General features: G+C 43.5%; 1 protein-coding gene across 12 annotated transcripts in view; it reads right to left on the bottom strand.

Annotated features, from left to right (window-relative positions):
• Positions 1-27,126, bottom strand: part of tcf12 (transcription factor 12) — a 110,247-nt gene that overhangs the window by 34,280 nt on the left and 48,841 nt on the right. For 11 of the 12 annotated variants that reach the window (XR_014534956.1, XR_014534957.1, XM_083549954.1 and 8 more), the window contains 3 exons: positions 11,680-11,741; positions 4,511-4,643; positions 3,693-3,745 (listed from right to left, as the gene is read on the bottom strand). Coding sequence is in view for 10 of the 12 variants with exons in the window: in XM_083549954.1 (XP_083406080.1) it covers positions 3,693-3,745; positions 4,511-4,643; positions 11,680-11,741 (248 nt within the window). In the remaining 2 variants the exon portion in view is untranslated. Of the gene's footprint in view, positions 1-3,692; positions 3,746-4,510; positions 4,644-11,679; positions 11,742-13,615; positions 13,704-27,126 lie in introns of those variants that run through there. The other variant, XM_083549948.1, reaches the window with a different exon arrangement.

The following is a 27,126-nucleotide window of genomic DNA, read 5'->3' on the forward strand; positions in this document are numbered from 1 at the left end:
ACAGCGCACAAGTTCTAAACAGGGCGAGCGCTCGATCCTGATTGGTGGATCGCTGCGTGTTTCAACAAGTTACGTTTAAAATTCTCGTAAATAAAAAGGGACTGATCTCAAAAATGCATTCGAGTCAAAAGTTAAATATTTGACTTTGAAATGTAGCAAAGTTACAGTTCAAGTCTCCCCAAGTGGAAACACTTCAGTAAAGTACAGATACGTGAAAAAGCTACTTAAATACCGTAGTGAATTACATTTACTTCCTTATTGTCCACCCCTGCTGACTGGCGTTTACTCGATCACCAAACTAGTGTTGGTTTACCAATAAACATGCGTCCTGTATTTCTACCTGATTCTTAAACAAACCCAACCAAAGGATGGACAAATGAAATAACCAGGTCATGTACTAACCAGGGAAATCAAAAGCCCCAGTGTGCTTGCCCTGTCCTACAGAGCCTCTCAGAAGACTGGAAACACCTAGTCCAATATCGCATCTCCTTTGGCATGAAGAACAGCTCTTCATTCGTTTCTCCAAACATTCAGCTGAAATACTTCGCCGTGTCTCTTGTAAAACTTCTTCACGTTCTTGTGATTCAGTTCATCCCAGAGCAGTTCAATAAGATTTAGGTGCGGTGACTGTGCAGGTCATTTCATGATCAATAAACACTCCATTTTCTCGGTTCCAGTTAGACGGATTTGCATGGTGTGGGTTGCCATGTTGGCTCAGGAATCCTTTCACCATTTAACCATTTATTTGAAGGGAAACATGATTATAGCTACATTTAATTAATCCGAAACCCTACTCAGCAGTGGCCGCTTAGTAGAGGTGGCGGGATTTGAACTCACAACCATCTGATCGGAAGTCCAACATCTTATCCACTAAGCTAGCACTTCCCCGCAATTTACGGCACGCTACTAAACCAGTTAACACAGAATAAAGGAAAATGAATTACAATTACGCTCCACTCCCAATAGTGTGCTGACTTCTGGAGTGCATTAATAAACATTAAAATAGTGATAGCCGGCTTCTATAGAAGGGTTTTATTCTTTAGTCTTTCTACTAGTCCATGGCTGTTGTCCAATCAGCCACAAGAAAGCAAAAGAGGTCATGATGTCTGATAAGAGCGCAATGAAACCGGCGTTTAAATCGATCCCAAAGGTGTTCAGCGAGGTTGAGAGGTCAAGGTTCAGGGCTCTGTCCGGGACACTCCAGCTGTTCAAAAAATTTAGGTACTCTTCATAACATGTAGATATAATACAATATGTATTATACAAAATGCATAATATTAACAAATTCTAACAAATTGACACAGTTGAAACTGTGATCACGTGTATGAATTGAGTTTGGTGCAGTATTTACAACACTAATCCCTCGTCCTCACAGCCATTCAGCATAACCAAGATAATAACGCTAATAATAATAGACGAGGTGGTACTAAAAACGTGTCGAGGCTAATGGTGTAACTGGCGCTATTCTGACCGCGTGCTAACGTGAAATCCTGCGTGAAACTTGCCGAATCTTGGCGAATCAACGATAAGTCCGATATCCGGGTCGTATTTCGAAACGAATCTAGACACAGAATCTTCGAGGTGAAGGGGTTAATACAGCTCGATTTGCTCTTCGCTCCATACAGAAAAAAAAACCCGGTATACAAAATGAGCCTGCTTATAAACATTTGTAAATTCTCATCGCGCTGCTTTCGGCCTTTTCCTGAAGCTTACACGCAAAAAAAACTGCCTCAGCACTCGAACACAATGCGGATGTTCCCATAAATATTTACATTCGTTATTAAAAAAAAAAAAAAAAAAAAACCTTTACCCCCTTTACGAAATGTGGACGAGGCTAAAATGTAAATAGTTAAGGTATTTTTAGGTGAGGTGGGAAGAGGCGGCGTAGGTGCGAGGAGGGGAGGAAAGAAATAAGAGTGCGAGTTCCCTGCGGAGGGATTAATGATGGGACGCATTGTGTTCATTTTGTTTATCAAGCAGCTATTCAGGCCTCTAGTGGGGCCCTGATGCTTACACAAGCAAAAGCTTTCTCAGGCATCTGCAGCTGCATTGCCACCATACAGGTACCCTGCAGACTGCGCTCTCACACACATGCACTTCCCCACACACACACACACAGCTGCCCTGACGGCGCAGCATGGCCCTGCAGGTGTTGCCTTCTCGCCATCGCCTTCGAACAGCCAGATTCCTCATGCATCACAAGCTGCTTCAAATGCACGCTGCTTCCACACCGCTGTCCCCTCCTGGACCCCTTCACGTACGCCAGCCTCCGCCGTCGCGGAGGAGCGAGACTCCGCCCGAGCCGAGCCGTGCCGTCTTATCGCCGTGTTTTATCGCCGGTCTTTCTCGCGGCTCTGAATTGGCCGGCTTTGAGTTACGAGTCACGCGAGTGCACCTGCGCCCATGTGTTAAGCGCTGACAAATAAAAGCCTAACGTCCATTTACACAACAAAGAGACGCACCCCGCAAGGCAACCAATCTCTCGTCCCCCTCCTGCCTTTCCTCTCTTGTTCACGCGACTTGCATAAGCCAGAAAGTGCTGCATGTTCTCCCGTAATACCCTGCGCTCACGCGCTCGCGCTCCGCTCTGGTATTCAAACACAAATTTTGCAGATGGAGAATAAAAAAAAAAGGGCCCACAAAAATCCGACTTTATATCCAATGCTTGACTTTTTATTATTTCTTTAGTTTTTACACACCGGCTGGAGCACCGGAGCGACAGGGACGTTTTAGGAAAAGCTCACGAAAGCAAATCCCATCAGCATGTCAGGCTTATCAAAGGCCCTGCTTTTGTTCTAGGAGCGAAACAAAAATCCCTCTGCGAAAGCAGCGAGGAGGAGAAACTCTGACAAAAACCCGTGCTGCCGCTACTGGCGCCTTAATGGAGGCTTTCACCACGCGCCGGGCCGGGCTTCCTCACAATCAGCAGCTGACTGTGTGATTGATGCATATTAATGAAGCGGGCGGCGCAGGCGGAGGCAAGCTGAGCTCCGCACTTCCTCTGCATCTTAATGGCTGCGGCTCTGCTGTGGGATTATCGCCCGTGGAAACTTCGCCCAATTCGCCGCTATTAATCTCTGCCTGTCCTCCTGTTCAGGCAACATAATGACTAATTAAACATCAAAAGAGCAGCAGTGGGGATGGGCCGCGACAGCTCACGGCCCCGAGACTGACTCCCGCGAGACCCGGAGACGGAGGAGGCCTCGGAGTCGCGGAACCACAAATCAATCAGCCGTCCTACACACACACACACACACACACACACACACACACACACACACACACACACACACACACACACACACCTCGCTCCTGCAGTCGCATTCAGTAAACCAGGCCTGATTAGCAAAACAGTGGCAGCTCTCATGCCGTGCACTCGCACACTCGCACACACACACACACACACACACACACACACACACACACACACACACACACACACACACACACAGAACACTCTGTGCTAGCACCGTCATGAAGGATGACTTTGAAGACAAGAAAACAAAGTGCATCCAAGGGCTGAGACATCAACAGCTTTTATTAAGCATGCCTGTGTGCCTGTGTTTGAGTGCACATGCGTGTGTGTGTGTGTGTGTGTGTGTGTGTGTGTGTGTGTGTGTGTGTGTGTGTGTGTGTGTGTGTGTGTGTTTGCATGAAAGCAGAGTAAAGAAAGGAAATGAAGCTCCACTTACAGATGTCGGCAGGCCGGGGGGAACCTTGCGCACTTTCTTTGTCTGTAGAGGATCTAAAAAGAGACGAAACAACACCAAGAACACGATCAGAAGAAACACTTCAAAACATAGTAAAGCTGTAACACACACACACACACACACACACACACACACATATATACACACATTGGTATTACCAAATGAGGTCTAACAAATGTAAACTATTAAATAAAATTTTTCCATTTAAATTTATTTTATTGAATCAATTTAATTTGTGCCAATTTAATCAGTTACTCGACTAAATTAATAAAAACGTGCATTGCATTCATAATTAATACATTTAAAAAACAATGTTCACAAATATAATAATTATAAACAACGTTAATGAAAAAAACGACAAGCAGTTTTGTGTTCTGCATTTATACGCCCCTGACTGCACCGAAATCGAAATCGAACCGTGACCTTAAACCCCAGGGTACAAACCGGATTGTGAACTTTGTGTACCGTCCTAATACATCCCTAATAAGGACCATGATTTATGAAACAGGGTTTTGTTTTCATGGCGGGAAAAGAGCATTAAAGGAACGGCGAGTCATTTTCGAGCCCCCTGTTGCCTGAAAGAGGAACTCCAAGTTTCCCGCTAACCCCTACCCAATACAACCCCTGGAATGTACTTCATTAAGAGTCTATTTTTAAAGGTTCATTTGGAAAAAAAAATGGAAACGAGCCGTGTTCACTTATACAGAGAGTGATTTTTTTTTTTTTCCCTGAAAGTATCATGCAAATATTTTGCAAATACAGCAAAGCAACCTTCCTGAGAGTAGGATGCAGATACAAACCCAGTGGAGAAGAGTCCTGGAGGGCACGTCGTCGCGGATTGGAGCCTGTGAAGGAATAAAAAGGAGCTGCTGACTTCCCGGCAGTGGTCGCAGGCCCTGGACTGGTCAAGCTCATGTCTGGGCGCAGAGTAGACTGCAGGGCAACATATAACACAATGAGGAATTTTTAAAAAAGTACAAGAATTAGTCCCAAAAACATTCATTTTCCATGTTTGTTTTGCCAAAATTTATTCAAGATTATTCTCCTGGATAAAGCTGTGTTTTTTCCCACCCGATTACACTTTCAATTTCTTTCTTTCTTTCCCCCCAATTCCCCCCCTTTACAGCCCTTTAATTGATGTGGCCATGTCAGGAGACTCAGTTAAGTCCAAGGAGAAATCGATCCCATCAGCCTGACCTAGCGATTGCCTTTGCTCCAGCCGGCGGTGACCTGCTAATCGATCAGGTGTGATCAGGGCTCAGGGACGCTTCCGTACACAGTCGAGCACATCAGTGCCACAGACAGAGAGGTAACAAATGAGTAAGGAGGACAGGAAGTACGAGAGAGAAGAAGCGTGTGTGATGTGTGTGTGTAAGGAGGCGGTCATTGGTTTAATTCGGCTGTTACAGAGAGCCTGACACACCGAGGCACTAAAACCGCAGCCCGAGAGCCAATTAGGCGAGAGCGAGATGGAAGAGGAGCTCTAACCCGGAGTCTGACAAACAGGAGATTAGTGTACACTCCTCCTTTTACCTCCTGAAGCGTGTCGCATCTTAAAGCGATCTCCACTTGAGCCGCCTGCCCCCACAGCAAACTGGGTTAAGAGGACAATTACAAGCATGGCCCAATTAGCGCAATGGTTGAGGAGGTTGAGGAATAAAGAACGAGGAGAGACGGTGAACATCAAAGCGCAGCTATAATGCGACATCAAAACGCACAGGGAAATCGGATTGAAAACGACAAAACGGGTTCAAAAGTATTGAGACGCCCGACTTCTGCAGCCTGTATGACTCTACACACGTTTTTACAATCTGTTAACACAAAGGGACCGCACGAGTCCTCATAATCGCACATCACACCACTGTGCTCTGTACTTGCACACTACGTTTCTTTGCGTATTTTTGCACAACTGCTGTAATTCATATAATTCATTTAATATATATATATATATATATATATATATATATATATATATATATATAACATTTACTTGAAACTATGAAACATGTAACATTAATTTTCCCTCTGATCTAGAAGATCCAAATCTGTTCCAGCATGACAATGCCCCAGTGCATAAATCCAGCTGCATGAACATAAATCTTTTAAACTTTATTCCTTTATTTTTATTTTTTGTACATAAACAGCAATACTTATTCCAAAACAGGAGTAGTAACATTCTTATCTGCCATACAATTTGTCCTTTTTTTATTCCACCTTTTTAATGAAGAAAAAAAAAATCTAATATATGTAAATAATACAAATTAGAAACAAACAAAAAAGAAAATAGAATAAATAAAAAAATTATTAAAATAAAGTAAAAGAATAGTAATTACATGGGGAAGGTCAGATATGTGTTTTATAACTTATGAAATGAATTATAATTCAACTCCTTAATCAAAGCTGTTAATTGTAGGTTCTTAGTATATAGTAGAGACTGGAGGAAAAAGCATTAACAAAACAAAAAATAAATAAATAAACCTTCCCAGAAAAGCGGAGTTTATTATAACGAGGACTACATGTGGAATGAGACGTTCAAAAAGAAGAACATCCCAATCTTATGCTCAGGTGTCCACAAACTTTTGACTGACCCCTTAGTAAGATAGCGCTCACAACGTTGATTGTTAATTATTTCATAAAATGGTTTCTATTGTATTATTATGCAACTGATAAAAAAAAAAAGAAAAAAAAAAAGTCTGTTTTTTTCCTAGCGCAGAAGAACAAACGGCTTCCTAACGCATGTTGTGTGTTTCACAGAGTATTCCGTTACTAATTTCTAATCAAAGTCAGATAGAAGTCGTAATCAAACGCCACGGGGGCCGGAGCGCCGGATCGCTCTGTGCCTGTGCCCGAGAATAGCCAGATTCCTGATTTTAGCAGATGAAATTGAAGGCCATCAATTCGTGTGAGAATCAGCGCAGCCTCTCCTTAACTGCAGGAGAAATGAGAGGAGGAAAGAGGATGTCCAAAGTGACAAGCTGTCACAGGGCCTGGCGCATTGACATTGACGTGGCACAACAGACTGACTAGTGCTGCCTTTGTTCAATGATAATAAATCCTCTCAGCCATATTAGTAACTTTCGTCACTTTTTCTTTTTATGGGCACGAGACGGTAAAAAGACTGCGGTGTTATAATTAAAGACCAGTAGAGAAACTGTGCTATTAAATAAATACATACACTTTAAATTTAGAGAGAGAATATCTCCAAACATATCTACATCTCCACAACTGATATCTCCATACAATACATTAAAGATACATATGAAGCAGCTACCAATACGATACGATCGACCTCTATTACAATGTGATCCGGTTTCAATTCGAATCAAACACAATGCGATTCAATGCAATATGATTCTATGCAATTCGCTACGGTACAGTTCGCTTTTATTCCTTTGGTTCAGACAGACAGCAAATCATCAATTTACTTAAGTGCTTTCTGACTTCTAACCCACAGCCCCTTTCACACACGTGCCTTTGTAGTAAAGAGTTTATTTTCCTGTTGTGTCTGCAGGAAGATGAAGCTCTACCTCTGCCATGTTAATCTGTATTCTATGTGACTCTCAGGACAAACCTCAGTTCTGAGAGAACAAAAGCGCTCGACAGAAATCGATCTACATAGAGAATATTTGTCATTTTCTAAATAATAAAAGTACAGCTTTTAGCGTCTCGTCTACTAATAATTATATTTAAATAAATCATTTTTTACTGATGCAAATCTGTTCAAAATTATGGATTGCAATACAAATGCCAACTTGTATCCGATGCTCACTCTTTTAACGTCATCTTTCATGCCAATTGCTGTATCTTACCATCCCTAATTGAGATATATATATATATATATAATACTATAGAAATGAGACGGATGTATTTTATTCAGTGTGCAGTTTGTATAGCAGTAGATTCACTGTCCTCTGAAAATAACAACATACAGCCATTATTGTCAAAATAGATGGCTACAAAAGTGAGTACACCCCCAGTGATAACAGCTGTACGTCGTGTAACCGTGCAAAGCCACACATCCTACTCATCAGAAGGTGCAGAATTTGCTTCAAAAAACAGATGTATAACTGCTGCCAACATTGCCTTCAGAAAGTTTGCTGAAGAGGACCTGTCCAAAAGCTGGAACCTTTTCCTGTGTCCTGTGGGCTGAAGATAAACCTGTTCGGCTCAGATGGTGTCCAGCATGTGTAACGACGCCCTGGCAAAGAGTAACAAAAAAATTGTCTTGCCTACAGTCAAGCATGGTGGTGGTAGCATCATGGTCTGGGGCTGCATGAGTGCTGCTGGTACTGGAGAGCTGCGGTTCTGCCAAGATTACAGCTGCCTTGCTGAGGAAGCTGAAGGTGAAGGTGATGGAGTGACCAAATATGTCCCCAGACCTGAACCCTGTTAAGCTCCTGTGGGGCTTCCTCAAGTTTAGGATGCACTCACTTTTGTTGGCAGCTAATTAGACTATAACGGCTGTATTTTGAGTTATTTATTTAGTAAATCTGGACTGCTATAGAAGCTGCACATTGACTGTTTTTAACTATATCCAAGTATCTTTTCTATAGCATTGTCTTTTAAGAAGATTATACTAAAGTTGTTGCTGAAATGTAAGATACTGTATATGTGTATATATAACGCAAATTCAGTTTGCAGCAATAATTGTATTAACACGCCATTAATGCAGCGCGCATTTCTGTTTGACCATTTCTATTAAAATAACAAATAAATATGTACCGTCATTTCCGGACTATTAAGCGTTTTATTAACTATTGTCTACACTGAAACTAATTAACTTTACACAGGCTTTAATGAGAGACAGTGTCTGTTACACGGTGTAACGGGTGAAATATGTTGTGGCTCCTTTAAGAACAGAGTGGCATTTTGGGAATAGCATGCCACTGCATTTTTTCCGGTATTACTGCATGTGTGCAAGACCGAGGAATATGTTCTTATTATTTTCTGATGCTGATTTCTAAGTTTCTTTGACTAACCCATAACGCTGTTGCCAAAAAAAAAAAAAAATAAGGAGCAAAATTAAAACCTTCAACGCAACACGCATTTATTCACGGCGTCCTTTTTTACTCGGCTATAAAAATAAAATAAACTTCAGGTAATCTTTTTTTGAATCACTAAACATTTGTTTTAATGACGTGCCCAATCTGAAATCAACACCAAAATCCTTCGTGCTTTATGTTGAGTTTAATTTCATTAATAAAAAACATACATTTACATAAAACGTCAATATTAGTCTACAATCATGTTGATTAGAGTAATAAAAACGTGAAAAGTATTAATTCAAGGTACATTTAGAACAGATAAAAATGTTCTCGCGACCCAGCGGCAACCATTTCCTGACCCCCTGTGGGACCTCGACAATATATCACCATGTTCTAAGCTATAATTGACGTCCTTTGCTTATTAAAAACTGATGCTGGACAACCGGACCCTCACTCCTCCGAATATGTGTGATCTGTAAATTCATACAGCTTCGGTACTGGGTCTCCACCCCTCTGAACGATCACCTTCCTCTGTGAAATGTCAGGCAGATTTGTGTTGATAATGATGGTCATCTGTCAACTGCAACCTGCAGCATTAATCAGTCTAAGACTCGGCACGCGACTCCAGCGACCGCGGCCCCCCCGCTCTTGCTCCTGCGCGATGAGGTGCGCTTCTGTTCACGTCGTTTTATTGTGCTATAGGTTTTTTAACGATACGCATGTCATACAAGTGTCAACCGCGAGGCCGTAACTCAAACGCGTAAAGGACAGGGGCGATAATCGGAAGAAAATTATAGCGCTGGAACGGCGCTCCGTCATCCCGTGGGCACACCTGCTGCAGCCTCGTACAGATTATGTCAATTATCTTGGCTTTAAAGGTATACAGTGTGAAACGTCATATTTTCCGAGATTGACTTATACGCCATTAACGTGGAGATCTATGGTTAGAGGTGCAAACTGCAAAGACTGTTGGTCCTGGAGAGAAACACAGGGGGCTCAGCTGGCTGGAACAGTTTGAATATGGGACTCATTATATGCAAAGTGATCTACATGGTGCTGAAATGATGCAATAACACCAACGCTGAGTGAAGCACACAGCCTGCTCACGATGACGAACCGCATAAACAATTGGTTGTGTAGTTTCGGGTGGGGTGGGGGTGGGGGGGGTGGTTGTGGGGGTGTTATCCTGTAACTGATTCCTTCTCGTTTGCCTTCGTTCTCAAAATCCTGATTACAAACCTTTATAAGCGCGCTCCGCGGAACGTCACCTGGACCTTCATCGCGTGCTGTTCGGCGAAACCCTGAGGAGCTTTACGTTATTAATATGGCGCTCCTGCAGCCCTGCATTCCTTCCACATTCTCTCAGGAAACAAACAGCTTCTATTTTTTTTTGGTCTTCCTGTTTTTCTTCAGCGACTAGACAAACTGTGCACGTGCCAAGCTCTGATCTGTGCAGCTGCAGGCCAGCATAAATTCCCTCGTTCCCACACCAAAATGTCTGAACTGGCATTCTCTTTCAAAAAGCTCTTTTATGAATGGAGCAACAGCTCTGGAGAGCCCGCAGTGTTTTCTCTCGCTCTGACTGGCTTCATTCACCCGCCTGGACCCTGCATGGCCAGCATTTATAGGCTCCTGTGCGTCTTTTTTTTGGGTCACCAGCGCTAGGACCGGATGAAGGTCAGGTGAGGGTCATTAGGGTTGGGTTAGCTTTAAGTCGGAGCGAAAGAATAAAGCTATTTTGGAGAAGGACTTGATGCTAGCGTGGTGGACCGGTTCGTGTCCAAGTGTACGCTCGAGGAGAAACAACATACACAAACCTAAAAGAGACCTCCCTCCCTGACCGACTGATCTGAGCAAGAAGAAAAAAGGGAGGAAAAGTAGAAGCGAGAGAGCGAAAGAGAGAAAGAGAAAAAAAAACCGCCCTCTCACACAAACGTGCCTTTGTTTAGAACATCTGTGTGGTGCTGCAAGCCTACAGCCGGCCTGTGCTCGGTGACCCTGCATTAATAGAGGTGCTGAAAGCCATGTTCCTGCTCACCATCCAACGCAGCAAGATTCGCCTTCTCTTTCTCCCACAGACGTGTTTACACACCCTGTAATCACTTACTCTCACACAGAGGCAGCTTCGTCTCATCTCACGCCTACGGTAAGCTTGCTGGAGGGCAAAACTCTAACTCTGTATCTCTGCCTCAGACCTCCGGGGAGCCCTAAGACCAGCCGTATAGACCGTTTTAAGGCTGTAAATAATAACAAACGCGACGATACTGCGCTTGTCTGTTAAAATACAGACCTGTCAAAAAACTTTAGCTCTTAAAATATTAACAAAAACTACAAATAGATGATAACATGGAAGTATTGGACCCCTGACATCAGCATTAAGGCGACAAATGAAGATGGACCGATTGATCGGCTGGACGATTTATTAATTTCGTACATTTGGACATGTTTGTGGTCAGAGTATGTGAAGTGTGTCGCCATGTTGCTGTGATTCTCGTTGATGTGGAATCCAATCGTCACGTAGAATTGCGTTTATCGGGAATCTGAACGCTTTAATTTCCGACAGCAGGTTCATTCCTGGTCTGAGAGAGCAGGCAACCAAAAGAAAAACACCATGGTCCTAGTTTTAATTTACATTTTTAATTGAGAAGATAAAAAAACTGTTGCAGTATATCTGCGTATAAACCGTGTACCGCCAACGTTTTGTATGGGCGCGTTACCTATCCGAAAAAAGCCTTTCTTTTTTTTCTTTTTACACGAAATTCCTCGCTATCACAAGTACGGACATAAAGAAAGGGGATCAGCAGCGGTGTCCCGTATTCCTAACACATGCCACACAGGTTTATTTGTTTAAAACCGAACTGCAGACACCCAAAGAAACAGTAACAGGCAGGAAAAAAAGCAGCTCTAAGGCTGAGACCAGTCATTTTTTTGGCATCATGGATTTGAGACTCAATAAACAGGAGACGACATTTGATCATGTTTACCTGACATCCCGAGACCCCTGGCTCTCTCCCATACGCAGAAAAAGAAGATCTCTCCGATTTACCTGAAAAAGGAAACACACAGAAAGTAGACTTTATATAACATTTTATTGGATTTATGTCCCATAAGTACATGCGGGTTCTTTTGTTTTTATGCAACAAACTCAGAAAAAAGGCAAAAACACACAAGAACTGGACGGTGAATGAGTGGAAGAATGTTCTTTATATTACAAATGGGACATTTTTGCCTCTAATAGAAGAACTTGTGTAAGATGGAGAACAGAAGAGAAGACACTTGATGGTTTGGGGTTGTTTTGGAGCAGGAAAGGTTGGAGACTTATTCAACACCATGCAACTCCGTCTGGACTGAGGCTCATTGGAACCGATTTCACTCAAATGTATATTCGAGCTCTGTAATCATTAGAGAACAAACAGTGGTCTGCAGTGTTATCTCTCATGGTATTACCTGCACCTAAATCCTATTGAACTGCTCTGGGATGAACTGGATCGTAAAGAAATCTCCAACCAGTGAAGAACATCTTTGGCAATTTTGTCAAGAGGCACCGTGAAGTATTTCAGCTGAGCGTGTGGAAAAACGAACGTCTGGATGCCGAGAGTGTGTAAAGCTGTTCTTCATGCTAAGGGAGGATTTTTCAATAAAAATAATGTCTAGACATTTATAGATTTGTTTGGTCAAAGTAACATATACACACACACACACACACACACACACACACACACACACACACACACACACACACACACACACACGAGAGCTCACTTACAGTGAAACCCTATTGTACGAGCAAATGAAGATACGAGCGACTTTGCTCGCAAAATTTTACCCTATTTCACGGTATAAATCATCAGTATTTCGAAGGCACGAGCAAACCCACGCTGCCGGTTCCCCGTATTCGGCGGAGGGAAGCATCAGTCGCTTAGTTGATGACGTATCACTCGGTCGCTCTCGTTGTTCAGTGCAGCAAAAACATAACCTTTTTTAGCGTTATATTTTTATTTTACTAGAAATCTTGAAAAATGTCTCCCAAGAAAATCAGTGCTGGTGCTGTTGAAAACGAAAGTAAATAGAATTACCATGGAAACCGAGGAGGTTACGAGCATGGTGCGCGTCTCACACTCGCAATCAACCACTACCACATGGGTTAGTGTTAAATGATTTTTACATTGCGGTAATTTGCCGTGTATTTGTTTGTTAAAATAGGCTACAAATACTTTTTAAGTGTAAAAATAAGCGATCGAATGAGATCTCGAAACGGATTAAATCGCTTTTACATTCATTCTTATGGGGAAAATCAGTTCGAACGTACGAGCAAATGGACCTACAAGCAATTTTCAAGAACAAATTATGCTCGTCCAACGAGGTTTTACTGTATCACAGAATATAGTGAAGTGAAATTCTATATTACAATAGAAATATTATGCCTTTAGTGTGTATATGTAATAATGTATATTCAACACGAAGGTTGTATTACGGAAAATCCGTCCTTTCAACAGATAATTTCCTCCACAATGTTCAGATTCGGATCCTGGCCTGGGTACAGATTTATGTCAGAACATATTGCATGAGTTTTGGCAGGTTTTTCAGTCTTCATATTAGGCACATTATTCTTCTGTTCAGGCTGAAAGCAGCGCCAAACCTCAACACTTTCCACCTTTCGGGTCAAAATGAGGAGGGAAATTCAGGGGATATCTCGGTCATGGGACATGTGGGTTTAAACCCGTTACTTCTCTTTATGACTTCAGGACTCGATGCACTTTATGTGGCGAGGACACTAGTCCTTATCTCTGTGTGTTCTGTTGTGTAGCTTTATGTTGTTTATGTAGCACCAGGGTTCTGGAGAAACGTTGTCTCATTTCTGATTTCATGTATTTATATCTATATGTATATTGATATGTATAGTCTGTACACGCTCCATACCGTAACGGGTGCAGTGGTGGGTCAGTGGGTAAGGCTTTGGGAGGTTAAGCACCCAGATCTGCCAAGATGCCATTGTTGGGCCCTTGAGAAGGGCCCTTAACACTCCTGTGCTCCAGGGGGCGCTGTATCATGGATGACCCTGAACTGGGACATCTGAAGAACAAATTTCACTGTGCTGTAATGTATATATGACAAATAAAGGTGCTTTTTTTTGTTCATTAAATCAGCACCAGACTCAAAGGCCCAAATCCTGCATGAACTACGAGCCATTATTATTTTTTTCAATTCAACTTTGCTATAACCTCTGGTCTGATCTGATCTTCAGCAGTTTCTGTGTTTCAGGGTTTAGCAGGGTTTTAAGGAGTGATTCCTGTCAGCCAGTCAGATCATTACCCAACCTTTTTCATGAAGACAGTATCTCCACCCACAGACTTTACATTTACATTGATAAAGGAGTGGCAGGGAATCCAAAGTGCTTCACACCATCAGCTCAATCAAAAACTCAATCAGAAACCCTTATAAGACTTTACAGCAAACGATCATTTGTGCACCACTCCACTGCTCCGTTATAACTAACAGCAAGAGGTTGGAAACGAGCTCGCACCGGTTCCAAACGATCGCAAACGCCCCCAGGATCGACAACTCCAAGCTCCGAAAAACACCGTATAAACACGCAAAGAGGATTTCAGCAGACGCACCACTTCCTTCAGTGCCACTCACTCAGTCACTCTCTGCGAAACAGGAACGCTATCAGGGGGAGAAAAAAAAGCCCAGCATACAGAATGCATGATTCATTCGCTTCACCAAAGCTAAATTCAGCAGTTTCACACAGACAGCCGTAAACAAGAGGCTCGTCCGGCGAACACAATGATAAACAGCGTCACCGGCGTCGTATATTATACTTGTCAGACTTTCAAACATTAGCGAAGCAAACACAGCGCTGAAGGAGACTTCCGTTTGCTCCAGGGAAAAAGAAAATATATATATTTTTTGGGAAAAACAACACACGAGATATATGTTTCCATCACACACACACATTTGGGGTGGAGGTTGAGGCTGAGGCAGGCCGGCCGGTGCTGTGCGAGGCTCAGGTGTTCTCCACCACGTGTCTGTCGGTTCGTGTTTCTTGCTACTTGGCTGTAAGGTGGCGGCGTCTCCAGAGGCACGGCGGTTTAACTGAAAACTGCTTCCCTTGTGGTGTCGAAGCGTTCTCATTGGATGTAATGCGATCGTTCTGGGTTAGCGCGCTCTCCTGCATGGGAAGAGCAGGCTTAGTTGTGGCTAAGCTACAGGAGCGTAACACACAAGCCACCGCCACGAAACATCTGTTTACAGATAGAGGGGAAAAAAATCTGCCTCTCTTTCTGACTTCCTGAGCTGCTACGCCACCGAGGTTTGGCTTTCTGAGCCTGTGCCGGTGACACAAATTTTGCAGACGTTGTGCAGATGCGCTAAGGTCCAGCGGTGAAATATTCAGCGGCAGCATGTGTTCCTTCACACACACGAGCTGAATTATTTATAAGGGCGTGTTGTTGTTTTAAATGCAGACTGGGGCAGCCAGTCTTCTGAATAGAAAAAACAAAACAAAAAAAGAATGCAAAAAAACATCCGTTTAGTGTGTCCCTCTGCAGGGCGCACCCACACTCGCACCACTGCCCTCCACAAGGCATATGGCAGCCATGCGTTGGAAACTGCCAGGGGACCTGAACATGATCGGTTCCCACAGGAACCGAACGATAAACATGCGTTTAACTGCTTATCGCGCCAGCATGCATGGTCACCCAGAGCTAACAGCCAAGGCACCTCCCAAGGGCTGCTGCTCTCATTCCTGCGGACAGACACACGACCGAGAGACGAGGTAAATAAATGAATGCTCTCATGTCACGCTATAAAATGCATAATGAGTCACTATAGTACTACATGAATATATATATATATATATATATATATATAAGGCTGTCAATCGATCGAAATATTTAATCACGATTAATCGCAACTTAATCGCACATTTGTATCTGTTCTGAATGTACCTTAAATCAATACTTTACATTTTTTTAATACTCCAATCAACATGTGCAAATATTGATGCTTTATGCAAATGAATGTTATTAGTGAACTCAAACTCAACATAGCACATGCAGACAAAATACTCCTGTAAATGTTTTAAAGTAATTATGCCGTTTTAGTTTTTGTTTTGCTATGTTTCCACACGGACGGTTTTAATTGCCGCAAGTGTGCGTCATGGGGGATTTTGATGCTTGTTTTGAGACTTGGCGCATCAGTAAAACGAATGTTTAGTGATTAAAAATTCTTTTTCGGTGGAGTTTATTTATATATTTTTTGATAGAGTAAAGAAAAGACGTTGTGAATGTGTCTATTAAATGATTTTACTTTTTAATAAAAATGGGCAAACAAATGTGCACTGCATTAATTGCGCGTTAATAAAATTTGTGCCGTTAAAATCGATATGCATTAACGCGTTAATAAAGCATTCATTTTGACAGCCCTGATATATAATATACAGTATACACACACACACAAAAAAAATATTCTATATTCAATTTCAATATACGTCTAATAATATCGGCTACTATAACTGTGATTATGAAACAGGTCGGAGGTTCGACTCGTCTGTAGCTTATATACTGTACATGGCAACTTGCCGCATACAAAGCGGTGTAATAGATCACCAATGCAGAATAAACAGCTTAAGAATGCAAACTAGACAAAACAGAAGCCTTGGGTTTTGCATGATGCTAAACATTTGCAGTCCTGGTAACCTAAAAGTCCACTTTCCCAATATCGACTCCAGATAACGGACAATTAGGCAGTAATACTGCAGTAAAATGGGGGAAAATCTGACTTTTACACTAAAAAAAACGTATTTCTGCTATGGAGTGAGTGGCCACAGTGACACTGCGCTAACTTGTTTATTATTGTAAAAAATTTTTATACCCCTGGTATTATTGTAAACATTTTCAAATTTAATAATAAAATAAACCAAACACTGCACTCAAAGTGCAAGGCGGAGACTAAACTTCACTTGTCCGTCGCTTAATACATTCCTGAGGGAACTCAGATTTGAACAATGTTCCACACGTAAAACAAAGAGTGCATTCGGTGTAAAGACCGAAAGCTCAGTACTGAAATGGGATGTATACGATTTGATATGTGGATATTGGAATAACTTCAGCCATGACCATCGTTGGGAAGCCAAGTAACTGTTGCATAGCTGTGGGAGTTGCGATGAGGAAAAAGTAGCTCCAAAAAATTTGCGGAGGAAGAAAAAAATAAATAAATCCACAGAGGCATTGTCTCAAAGCCGAACATGTCCAAGGACAAAAGCAGAGGAGTGAAGAAAAAGGGGAGAGAAAAAAGTCTCCTGGAATGCTGAAAATCAACAATGTAAGTCAGCACTATAGCAATTTGTTTAAGTGTTACTGGCGAGTGTTTGTGCCAAGCAGGCTGCTGGCTGCACCGCTGATGTTTGAGGAAACAGTGCCAGCTAGCGCAGCTGTGAACCCCCTCCTTCCTCTCTCACACACACACACACACACAAACTGAGTAAGCATGAGACGCTGAACAAGTGGGGAGACAGAGTTATCAGAGCAGAGTACACACACACACACACACACACACACACACACACACACACACACACACACACACACACACACAAGAGAAAGAGGAAAGGAGAGACAGAGTGAGAGAGATGAATAGCTTAGCCTGGTGCTAGCCTGAAAATGCAGAAAAACGCAGAAGGAACCGGGAGTGCATGCCCTCAGATAAACCTCAGGATGCGGGTTGTAGGGGTCACCGATTAGCCGCGTCCTTGTGAGCCTCAGATCAGTGAGGCTTTTATCATCCTGATCCCATCCTCCATCCTGCTGCTGGAGCGCTGACAGGCCAACTGATCGATACCGCGCTTGCTCTGCACGTCGCCCTTCACCCTGCCACGCCGCCCCGGACCCCTGGCAGCATCCTGACCTACTGGAGTGGCCTTGCGTGGACGCTGAAGATTTCATGAGACAACCCAGTTGGGTGTCAGGCTTCGGGTTCTGATGTCGTATCTTTCTTTTTCAGTTTGAGACGCTAAGGCTGTTTTTTTCTCTCAAAAGGTTGCGAGTCCAGTTTTGTAACACGCCAACAGATGGCAGCACAAGGCTGCACGCAGTGTCACATGGAGCACCGACCTTCATAAGTCAGTTTGCCAAAAGACAATGTCTTATGTACATGGGAGCCGGTGCTATTCTGACCACGTGTACACCCCGAGCTCTCCTCACACGTGAGTTTCTCGCCAGAAACAACATGATCTCACCCACTCTACTCGCGAAGATGACGATCCAGTTCGGCGTTTTGACACCGTTGCGGAGATCCGCAAACTGCAGGAAAAGGTGCTTGACACGCTTCGGAAAAAAGACTTTCCGGGACATGTTCCAGAAGTGGCAGGAACGCTGGGATTGTTTGCAAGGTGAAAGTGTGTAAACACGAATAAATAAGTACATTCTTATCAACAGAGCTCGTCTTGAAACTATTTGATACCAACACGTATAATTGGTGGCTGGACCTTTCGTGGAGGAACCACACGTTTGTCTCCTGGTATCACTTCCGGGTCAGAGGCCCCGCCCCTTTGTGCTGATTATCATCATTCCTGCTGCATATAAAAAAATAATCGGTGTTTATGAGATTCAGACCAATAAATGCAACCTTGTGTGAGAAACGATTTTGTTGGAAACAATTGTGTAATTTTCGTCAAACCGTATATGTGTTTTTGTTAGTATGTCACACACATTTGTAATAATTCACAATGAACCTTCCCATCCTTGTTTTTGCCTATTGTTCATAGATCGCCTTCAAGACAACAGGCCGAGTTTAACAACAATACTTCTAATCATGAAATCCAGCTGAGCTGTTGCGCTTGCACGGATGAAACGTGATCGTCTCAGCAAAAAATTCAATAAAAACACAAGCGATTTTAACACAAGCTGTCTCAGCCTTGACACTTTCCCAGGGCCGGAGCAGACCTTTTGTTGACTGTCTTCCTGCAAGTCAAGGCTATCGACAGCAGACCTCAAACCGCACTGCTATCAGCAGGAGACACAGCGGACAGAGAGATGTTCCTCTCCTGCGATGCGTAGAGACAAGATGATTGTCGATGACAGGGTCTTTTCGCTCTCGCTCTCATGGTGGTGGAGGTGGAGGAGGGATTCACAGACTGTTTCAGCGTAATGAAGGATGAACAGTAATACAGGAGGCATGCAGGTGGGTGTCGAGGCACGAGTTACACTTACAGAACACGTGCGTACACACGTTTCTTGTTTATAATGATAAGGCGTAACATTAGGACCACTTGCCTAATATTGTGCTGGTTCCTGTTTTGCTGCCAAAATAGCAATTTCAGCAATTTAAGCTACAGGAGCTCGTCTTCGCTCCTCACATGTATCGATGAGTCTCGGCCGCCCACGACCCTGTCGCCGGGTCACCACTGTTCCTTCCTTGGAGGACTTTTGATAGATTCTGGCCACTGCAGACCAGGAACATCCCACAAGACCTGCAGTTTTGGAGATGCTCTGACCCAGTCGTCTAGACATCCATTTTTCCTGCTTCCAACACGTCAACTTTGAGAACAAAATGTTCACTTGCTGCCTAATAAATCATATAGTATACAACAGGTGCCATGATGAAGATAAAATGAATGTCAAAGTTATGACGTTGTTTACGGAATTTAATTGCGTTTTTAATAAAAAATGAGCTCGTCTGCGAAATTTCAGCCTCGAATCGTTATATAATATATTCTAGGGAACGGTCACTGAGGCATGTAAAAGGAGCTGTTGCTCGGCTTCGCGGAGTCTCTGCCCGGCTGAGAAAAGGGGGAAAAAAAACCTGTGCGTTATTAAATAATACAATTACATCGAGATGAAGGCCACCATTATAGATGAGTGTGTGTGAGCAGGGAGCCTTCACCAGCCCGGGCTGAGCTCTGCTCTTGTTTTGATCCTCAGGAAGGTAGTGATCTAAGCATCTCTAGGGATCAATTCAAAAGGCAAGCCACAAAAACAGCCAATTAGTAACCGCACTCGGCCGCATGCCTCTCTTTTACTTTATCGCTCTTCTCGTGCATTCCTAGGTGTTTCTCCAGCACACGGGGAACGTCTGTCCTAAACAAATGCGAGCCAAGGAAATAGAAGGTACTGCTAAAAGCAAACGAACCTTTTTTCCTGGCTCCTTTTATCGTTTTTTTTTTCTCCCCTTCTGAGAACACGCGAAAGGCTCGGCCATGTTCCTGTCGCAGTGCTCAGAAATCTGGAACGCCGGTGCAATTCATTATCCCCGTCAAGTTAATGTTGCGTGTTGAGCCATATGGCAAGGCTAATACACGCAATAAAAGAAAATTCCAGCGACTTGTTCTAATCAGCACTTCGAGCTGTCCAAAAACTGACATAAACAGCCTTATTGTGTTTCGCTGCTTTTTGCTGTTCATATCCATGACAAAAACAGGAAAGCTGACAGGAAAGAGAGGGGGGGTGGGGGGTGTTGAGGAGTGGGGTGAAGAGATGGAGAGCAAGAGTGAAAGAAAATGAGAGATTAAAATGAGACAGTTTAATTTACAGCTGTAAAAAGTTTCTGTCCACAAGAACCTCCAGTCAGCAATGCAATGCATGATGCATTCACATACTCGCTCTCGCACACACACACACACACACACACACACACACACACACACCATGAGCGCAAGGCATGAGGATTGCCAAGAAAAGCATCACACCCACTCGCTCGCTGTCTCTCCGGCTTTCAAAACCGAGCCTTTGTTTTCTTGTCGATGTTCGCCTGCGTTTTTTTTCTTCTCTCTCCCGCAAGTGTTTTTGATGTCGAGACAGGGTTCTGTTTGCTGGTAAATAAAGTCACGCTGTGGGACGGGTCGGGATGGGACTGGACGGGATGGGACGAGACGGGACGACTGCCAAATAACGCAGCCGTTCGTCTCCTCCCTCAGCAGGTTTACAGTGGCCGTGCCTGTGGAGAGGGAGCTAGCCCATACAGAGCCAACGACAAATGTGTAGGGTCTTACACTCCCTTCTTTCTCACACACACACACACACACACACACACACACACACACACGCACAGAGTGAGCTCAGCATCAATTTCGGTTAATTACAGCCCTGTCAGCAGCGGCATTATTCAAACAGCTAGCGTAAATGTTAATGAGTTCTTATTTGCATATTTATTTTTTCCTTTGTTGAAATGTCATTGATTATTACGTTGTACGATGATGAATGTCTCTGCTGATGCACTCTGATATGTAATTAGTCATTAGCTGAAATGAATAGATCAATTTAAAAAAAAAAAAAAAAAAAAAAAAGGGAGAGAAAGAGAGAGGATGAGATTAGGGAGAAATGAGACAAAGGGGTAAAAAAAAATAAAAATAAAGAAGTCAAACGGAGGAAAGAGTCCGGAGAGAAAAAGAACGAGATGAATCATGAGTCATGCTCTGGGAGAAATGACACAGCTGACGACGACGCGTTCGTCTGTCACGTCTCAAACCGAGGACGACCTTACGCCGTACGCCCAATCTTTAGCCATGCCAGGGGTCCGGGCTGTTAGGATCCGGAGTGTTCAAGACGAGCGAAAGTCACTCGACTCACGCCGGAAATCTAAAGGGGATGCCGCTCTTTGTCAAGCTGTTTGATTGTTGCTAGGTTACGTAGCTAGCTAGCCGCTAACATTTGCGAGTGTCAGGGGGATGCGGTGACGTTTCTCATTTCCATATCATGCATATTCACCCGTTAGGTTTGGAACGTTACCAGTTGCATGCTGAAAGGTCATAAGTATTTGGACTGACTTTCCCAGACTTATGTGTTTCTTCCCCAAACTTTTAGCCAGACGATTGTACATGCATTAGCAGGAAATCTTCTCTTAGGTTTCAAAAGGAGACCCAAAATTGATTTAGCACAAACCCAGCTCCATGAAGATATGCTTTCCATTAGATGGACTGGAAGATCTGCTATAGAGCTCCAACCCTAACAAACAATGAACTTTTCATGCTAACGGCACCCCAGGCCGCCTCACCTCAACTACATCAGTATGTGACTTTACTAACACCCTTGTAGCTGAAAGAAGCTCACCCAAATCTTCACAAAATCTAGTAGAACATCTTCTCAGAAGAGAAGAGTTTGCATGAACAGTTCTTGCATTTAATCACTGAACTCAAGACCTCAACAATGATGGAACTGTAATGAATGGACATTCGATGATGAGGACATGCTCCCTTTTGTGTCGGTTCCTCTCAAGGTTTCTTCCTCGTGCCATCTCAGAGAGATCTTCCTCGCCACAGTCGCCGCTGATTCGCTCATTAGGGAAAATTTACAATTATAAGGAACAAACATACATTCTTTTATAACCTTTTTGTGAAGCTGCTTTGTGTCTTCATGTCTACACTGATATGTTTTCGTTTGAACTCATATTTGTCTCTTGGTTTTGTCCTTCTGTCTACACTGAGGCGGCGTTTTTTTAGTCAACAAAAACGTAGCGGTGTGGACTGTGTACAAATTAAAAAATATATATATTGGGTTAAGGCCCTTTATTGCCAAGCTGCCACTCTTGGGCCCTTTAGCATGGCCCTTAATGTAACGCTGTATAATGGCTGACCTGCAGTCTGACCCCATCTCCATAACATCACTGGCACATGGATAGAAGTAAAAAAGCACTTTTTTAACATGAAGGCAAAATACGACCTGAAAACACAGTGGTTCAATTTGGCATTCTAAGTGAATATTGTGTGAGAAACTATCGAGATGAAGATCCTGGTGCCTTTAACGTTAACCTGTGGAAGATAATAATACATCCCGGGTTCATAGTGGAGAAACTGCAAAAGCCGATTTCCCAGAAACCTCTCTTTACCCACAGGACACAGTGCTGGAGCATCATGGTGTTAAATGGACACAAAAAAAAAAAAATTCAGAAATGTTTTTTCGCTTGGCTTTCGCTGTGTCTAAGCGTAACCGCCTCCTTCAGCTAGCGTCCACTACTCAGTTATATGAGAGCGAGAAAGAGAGAGAGAGAGAGAGAGAGAGAGAGAGAGAGAGAGAGAGAGAGAGAGAGAGAGAGAGAGAAATGCATTACTGCAGACCAGATGGGAACATTCCACATGACCAAACCAATCAATCACCTTGGTGGGACGCAGGTGCGACACAGCCGTGCAGCAACACACCATTTCACAGTCTATCGGCCACAAACACATGGTCACCAATCAATGGCACCCTGAGGGCTCGGGAGAGAGGGAGCGGCTCGGCCCTAGCCCACCGGTTCATGCCTGATGACTTCATAATCACATATCCATCCATCCCTCTCTGCCCTCCTTCTCTATCCTAGCCTTCTTCTCTGGCTGGCTCTGTATTTTTCCACGGAGCACGGTGATGAGCTATCTAATAACCTTCTCAGATCCACGTCATGCCGCCTCGCAGGCTATCCCCCGCGACCTCGCACGACGTCACCGCGACTGCCAGAGACAGGAATAAACAGTGAGGGAAATCTGAGCGCACAGACGTTCTTTCATATCCCGGGGCCGATCCTGAACTGTCCGAGTCGCATCAAAGGCAGTCTGGAAGGGTGGAATTAGATTTCTGAGGAGGCTGGAACAAAGGACACACGGGAGGATGAATGAACGAGGGGAATTCCGAGCGCAGATTCAGCCACCATGCATTCCGGGCATATTACAGCCAGAGGGATTCGGTACACACCGACAAAGAAAACCACAAATATTTATCAACTGACATACAATCGAATGAAAAGTTCAGGTCTGCTTCATGTAAGCACCTTTTTGAAGTTTGGTGCTCAAAGTGTTACTTTTACACACAGTATTTCTGGATCGCCTGAGACGCTTGATTAGAGATCTGGACTCCTTGAGGCCACCATCTGACTAAAATACATAAATTAAGAAATTGTCAAATAAGTCGTTGTGATGGTTCATTCAGCTGGATATTTTTCCTGTGGCTGAAATCCAAGTTGGGAATATTATTGACCATGTAACACCACTGCAGTGTACACTATATTGAAACTATATGGAAAATTGGGACTTTTTCAGCCATATGTGGATCTTCACCAAACTGTTACCACAAAGTTGGATTGGACTTCTTTCTATGCATTTGGTCGCATGAAATCTTTCCTTCACTTGAACTAGTAGACAACCTGTTCCAGCATGACGATGCCCCTGTGCACAAAGCTAGCTCCATTAAGATCTGCTTTACATGGGATGGAGTGGAAGACTCGCGCAATAAAGAGGTCTGACCTCAACCCTGCACCCCCACCTCACATCACCTTCTTCAGAACCTGAATTCACTACAACCTTCTAGGTGAATGAGCATAAAATCCACCCCCGGAAGAGTGGAGGTTATTGTAACCGGGACAAATGGGGACTAATTGTATAGTATATATGTACAGTATAGTATATATGTGTATATATAAAAATAGAGAGAGACAGAGACAGACAGAACTAGTGGCCAGTATGAGCTTGTACATATTTATTTTTGGGGGGGTGAAGGCGGGGTCTCTCTCTGAGAGATCTCTAATTACAGTTGATTTAATCTGCTCTCATCATGGGTCCAACCACAATGGGTTATGCAATCCCTCCATCCCTCCTGCTCCTGTTAATGTCATATGTCCGCATGTTTTCTCTCTCTCTCTCTCTCTCTCTCTCTCTCTCTCTCACTGCTTCAAAGCCTCGCCAATCTGCTCTCTGTATATAAAGACAAGTGTAAGAAGCATCATATGAGCCCTAACCAGCCTGAATAAACGTCCTGGTGGACGTGGAAGAATAAAAAATTTTAAACACACACACACACACACACACACACACACACACACACACACACACACACACACACACACACACACACACACAGATCTAACGATAATGCTGAGAACTGAAGCTGAAAAGGTTGTATAAAATGTGTGTGTAGGACTGGCTCATGCTAGTGGAATGAGCACATCTGAAAGAATCTAACATGATTACACACACAGCCTCGTTTACTGGATTCAGCTTCTCTGTCAGGGGGATCTATTTTTAGGTAGGCCGCTCCTGGCGAACCACCTGAGACCCGTAGCCAGGTGTGTGTGTGTGTGTGTGTGTGTGTGTGTGTGTGTGTGTAAATGCAGCACCTGTGGGGCACGGTAGGACCTCTGCTGCACACAGGTGGCAGACAGAAGACCCACTGTCTGCCCCACGAGCCCCCTCTGATTTCAGCAGGTCTCGGAATAATTACGCTTCACACAGCCAATTAGCCATTCACTTTCCAGAGAAGCAGATCTTCCAACATTATTCCACGCAACATGACGAAAGCTTGCTTTTGGAATTTGACACTCATACAGATTTGATCATTACCTTGGTATTAAAGCTTCACCAAATGAGGTAACTACACTATTGACTACAAAAATAAATAAATAAATAAATAAAGTTTCAGTTGTCATAATGTCGGACTGTACGACAATCACACAAATAAAAGACTCGTCCGAAGTTTTACATCATCGATCCGTGACACGTTCAGACCCGCGTTCTCTCGCTGGCGGTAGCAAGCAGCAAACAAATAAAACAATCTGACGCGTTAATTACGTTTATGCCGTTGCTAATAAAAACGTCATACAAACACTCCGTTTCCCTCCATAACTCAATAAGTTTTACTTCTTGCTGTACTGTCCACCTGACACGTTTTCCCTGAGGTGGCTTGTCGTGCTAATTGCCTAATCGTGTTCGCCCGTCCTGTTGGTTCTTGGTTTGATGGTCGTCGTAGGAGACGTCACACTGCACCAAAGAGTCTGAAATCTTTTGATGCAGCAAAAATTTCATCAGAGGATAAAAATTATCGCAACGGCCATAAGGTTTCTTTGTGTAGATTACCTTGACTTTGGGTTCTGCTGCTGGGGTGGGGGTTGGGGCCTAATTCTATTTAAATACTAAGAAAAAAGTTCTAAAAAAAAGTGGAAAAGCATCGATCACGTGCACACGAATCACGATTGCACCCATGAGGGTTATACCGCTACAAATTTTTCAGGAGCCTTAAAGAATGATGATCAGTATGAGGTAATATACTGTTAATAATTTAACCATGTACAGTACATCATTTAGCACAACCGAGAAATGTACACTACCTCAATGCATAAACTATTAAGTAAATATGTATTAGGCAGCGGGTGCGTGGACGAGCGCCGGTTCGTGAGTGGAGGGGGCAAAGCCAGACGCAAGAGAGACAAGTGCTAAAATTGGGCTTTAAAACACCAAAAACACTGAAAAAAAATTTGCGTTTAATCGCTGAGACAACTGAACTCTGTCGACCGCTGGTGAGAGTAAGACATCTCACAAGGCAGGGCGACACCGTTGCAGTGTCTCATCGCATCGTACCGCAGACGTGCTGCTACGTTAATTTGCCGGGAAACTTGTGTTCATCGTAAGTTCGAAACATTTTTGTCAAACCATCGTAACACTGGGACTACCTGTATTTCTTGAATCAGCATATGCTGTTTATAGAAGCCCATGTCAACAGGCCTAAACACTGCTTGGACACAAATTAAGTCATGTTACCAGACCAGCAAAGACTCGGGTGCTATCAATCTCACGGTCTGTATGGAAAGAAAGCCTAGCGTCTGGCTCCGGATTGGACAGGGAGCTCATGAACATTGCCAAACACACCAGGGAGGAGGTGGAGGAACAAAACAGAGATGGATGGCGAGGAGGAGTGTGTTTGTGTGTGTGTAAGATGGATTCCAGCAGGTATGTGGGACTGTAGAAATGTAGTTCCAGTCGTCTGTTAGAGTCATTCACATCAGCGGCAGAGATTTAGCTGAGGTTTAGACTGCATTCGTTCCACTGGCAAAATTCCTTCCTAATGAATCATTGGCTTTTAACTTAATACTGTGTTTCATCGAACGATCGCTAGCGTTTTTATTGGCGAGAGCTGCGGCCTCAAGCTAACAGACTGAGAAGCAGGAAAGCCGGGGTAAGAGGATGGTGTTTTTGAGATGATAGGGTCAAACACATAAATACAGGTGTAGGTGTTTAATAGTAGCAGCTGATGAGGATCACGTGAGGCATCCAGCCAGGAATCCGGATCTGCTCAGTATGCATGTTCAACACACCCATGTTCCTGAGCAATCTCTCGGATGAGTAGGTCAGCATTATCGGACGTGCTCGTTTTAATTGTAGCTGCGAGGATGGAAATTAGGCCAACGTCGGGCCGTCTACAAGAAGGGGCCACGAGAGGAATTCAAAGCCCCATGAAGGACCACACAGGAGGTTACTTTCACAAGAACGAGTTATAAAGGCATGGCCTAAAACTGCGAGATTAACGTACTACCTAGAGAACAGCTCAAGATCAAGTCCAGCAAACTATAAAGAATATTTTACACCGATGAACATCCTTTTCAAGGACTGGAAGTCGAATGGACTACTATCTGGTTGAATCAAAGCAGCTTTTTGTAACGAAGAAGAATCCTAGCAGTCTGAGAGACGATGGCAGGAT

This window comes from Silurus aristotelis (genome assembly GCF_946808225.1).
Source record: "Silurus aristotelis genome assembly, chromosome: 9".
Lineage (NCBI taxonomy): Eukaryota > Metazoa > Chordata > Actinopteri > Siluriformes > Siluridae > Silurus > Silurus aristotelis.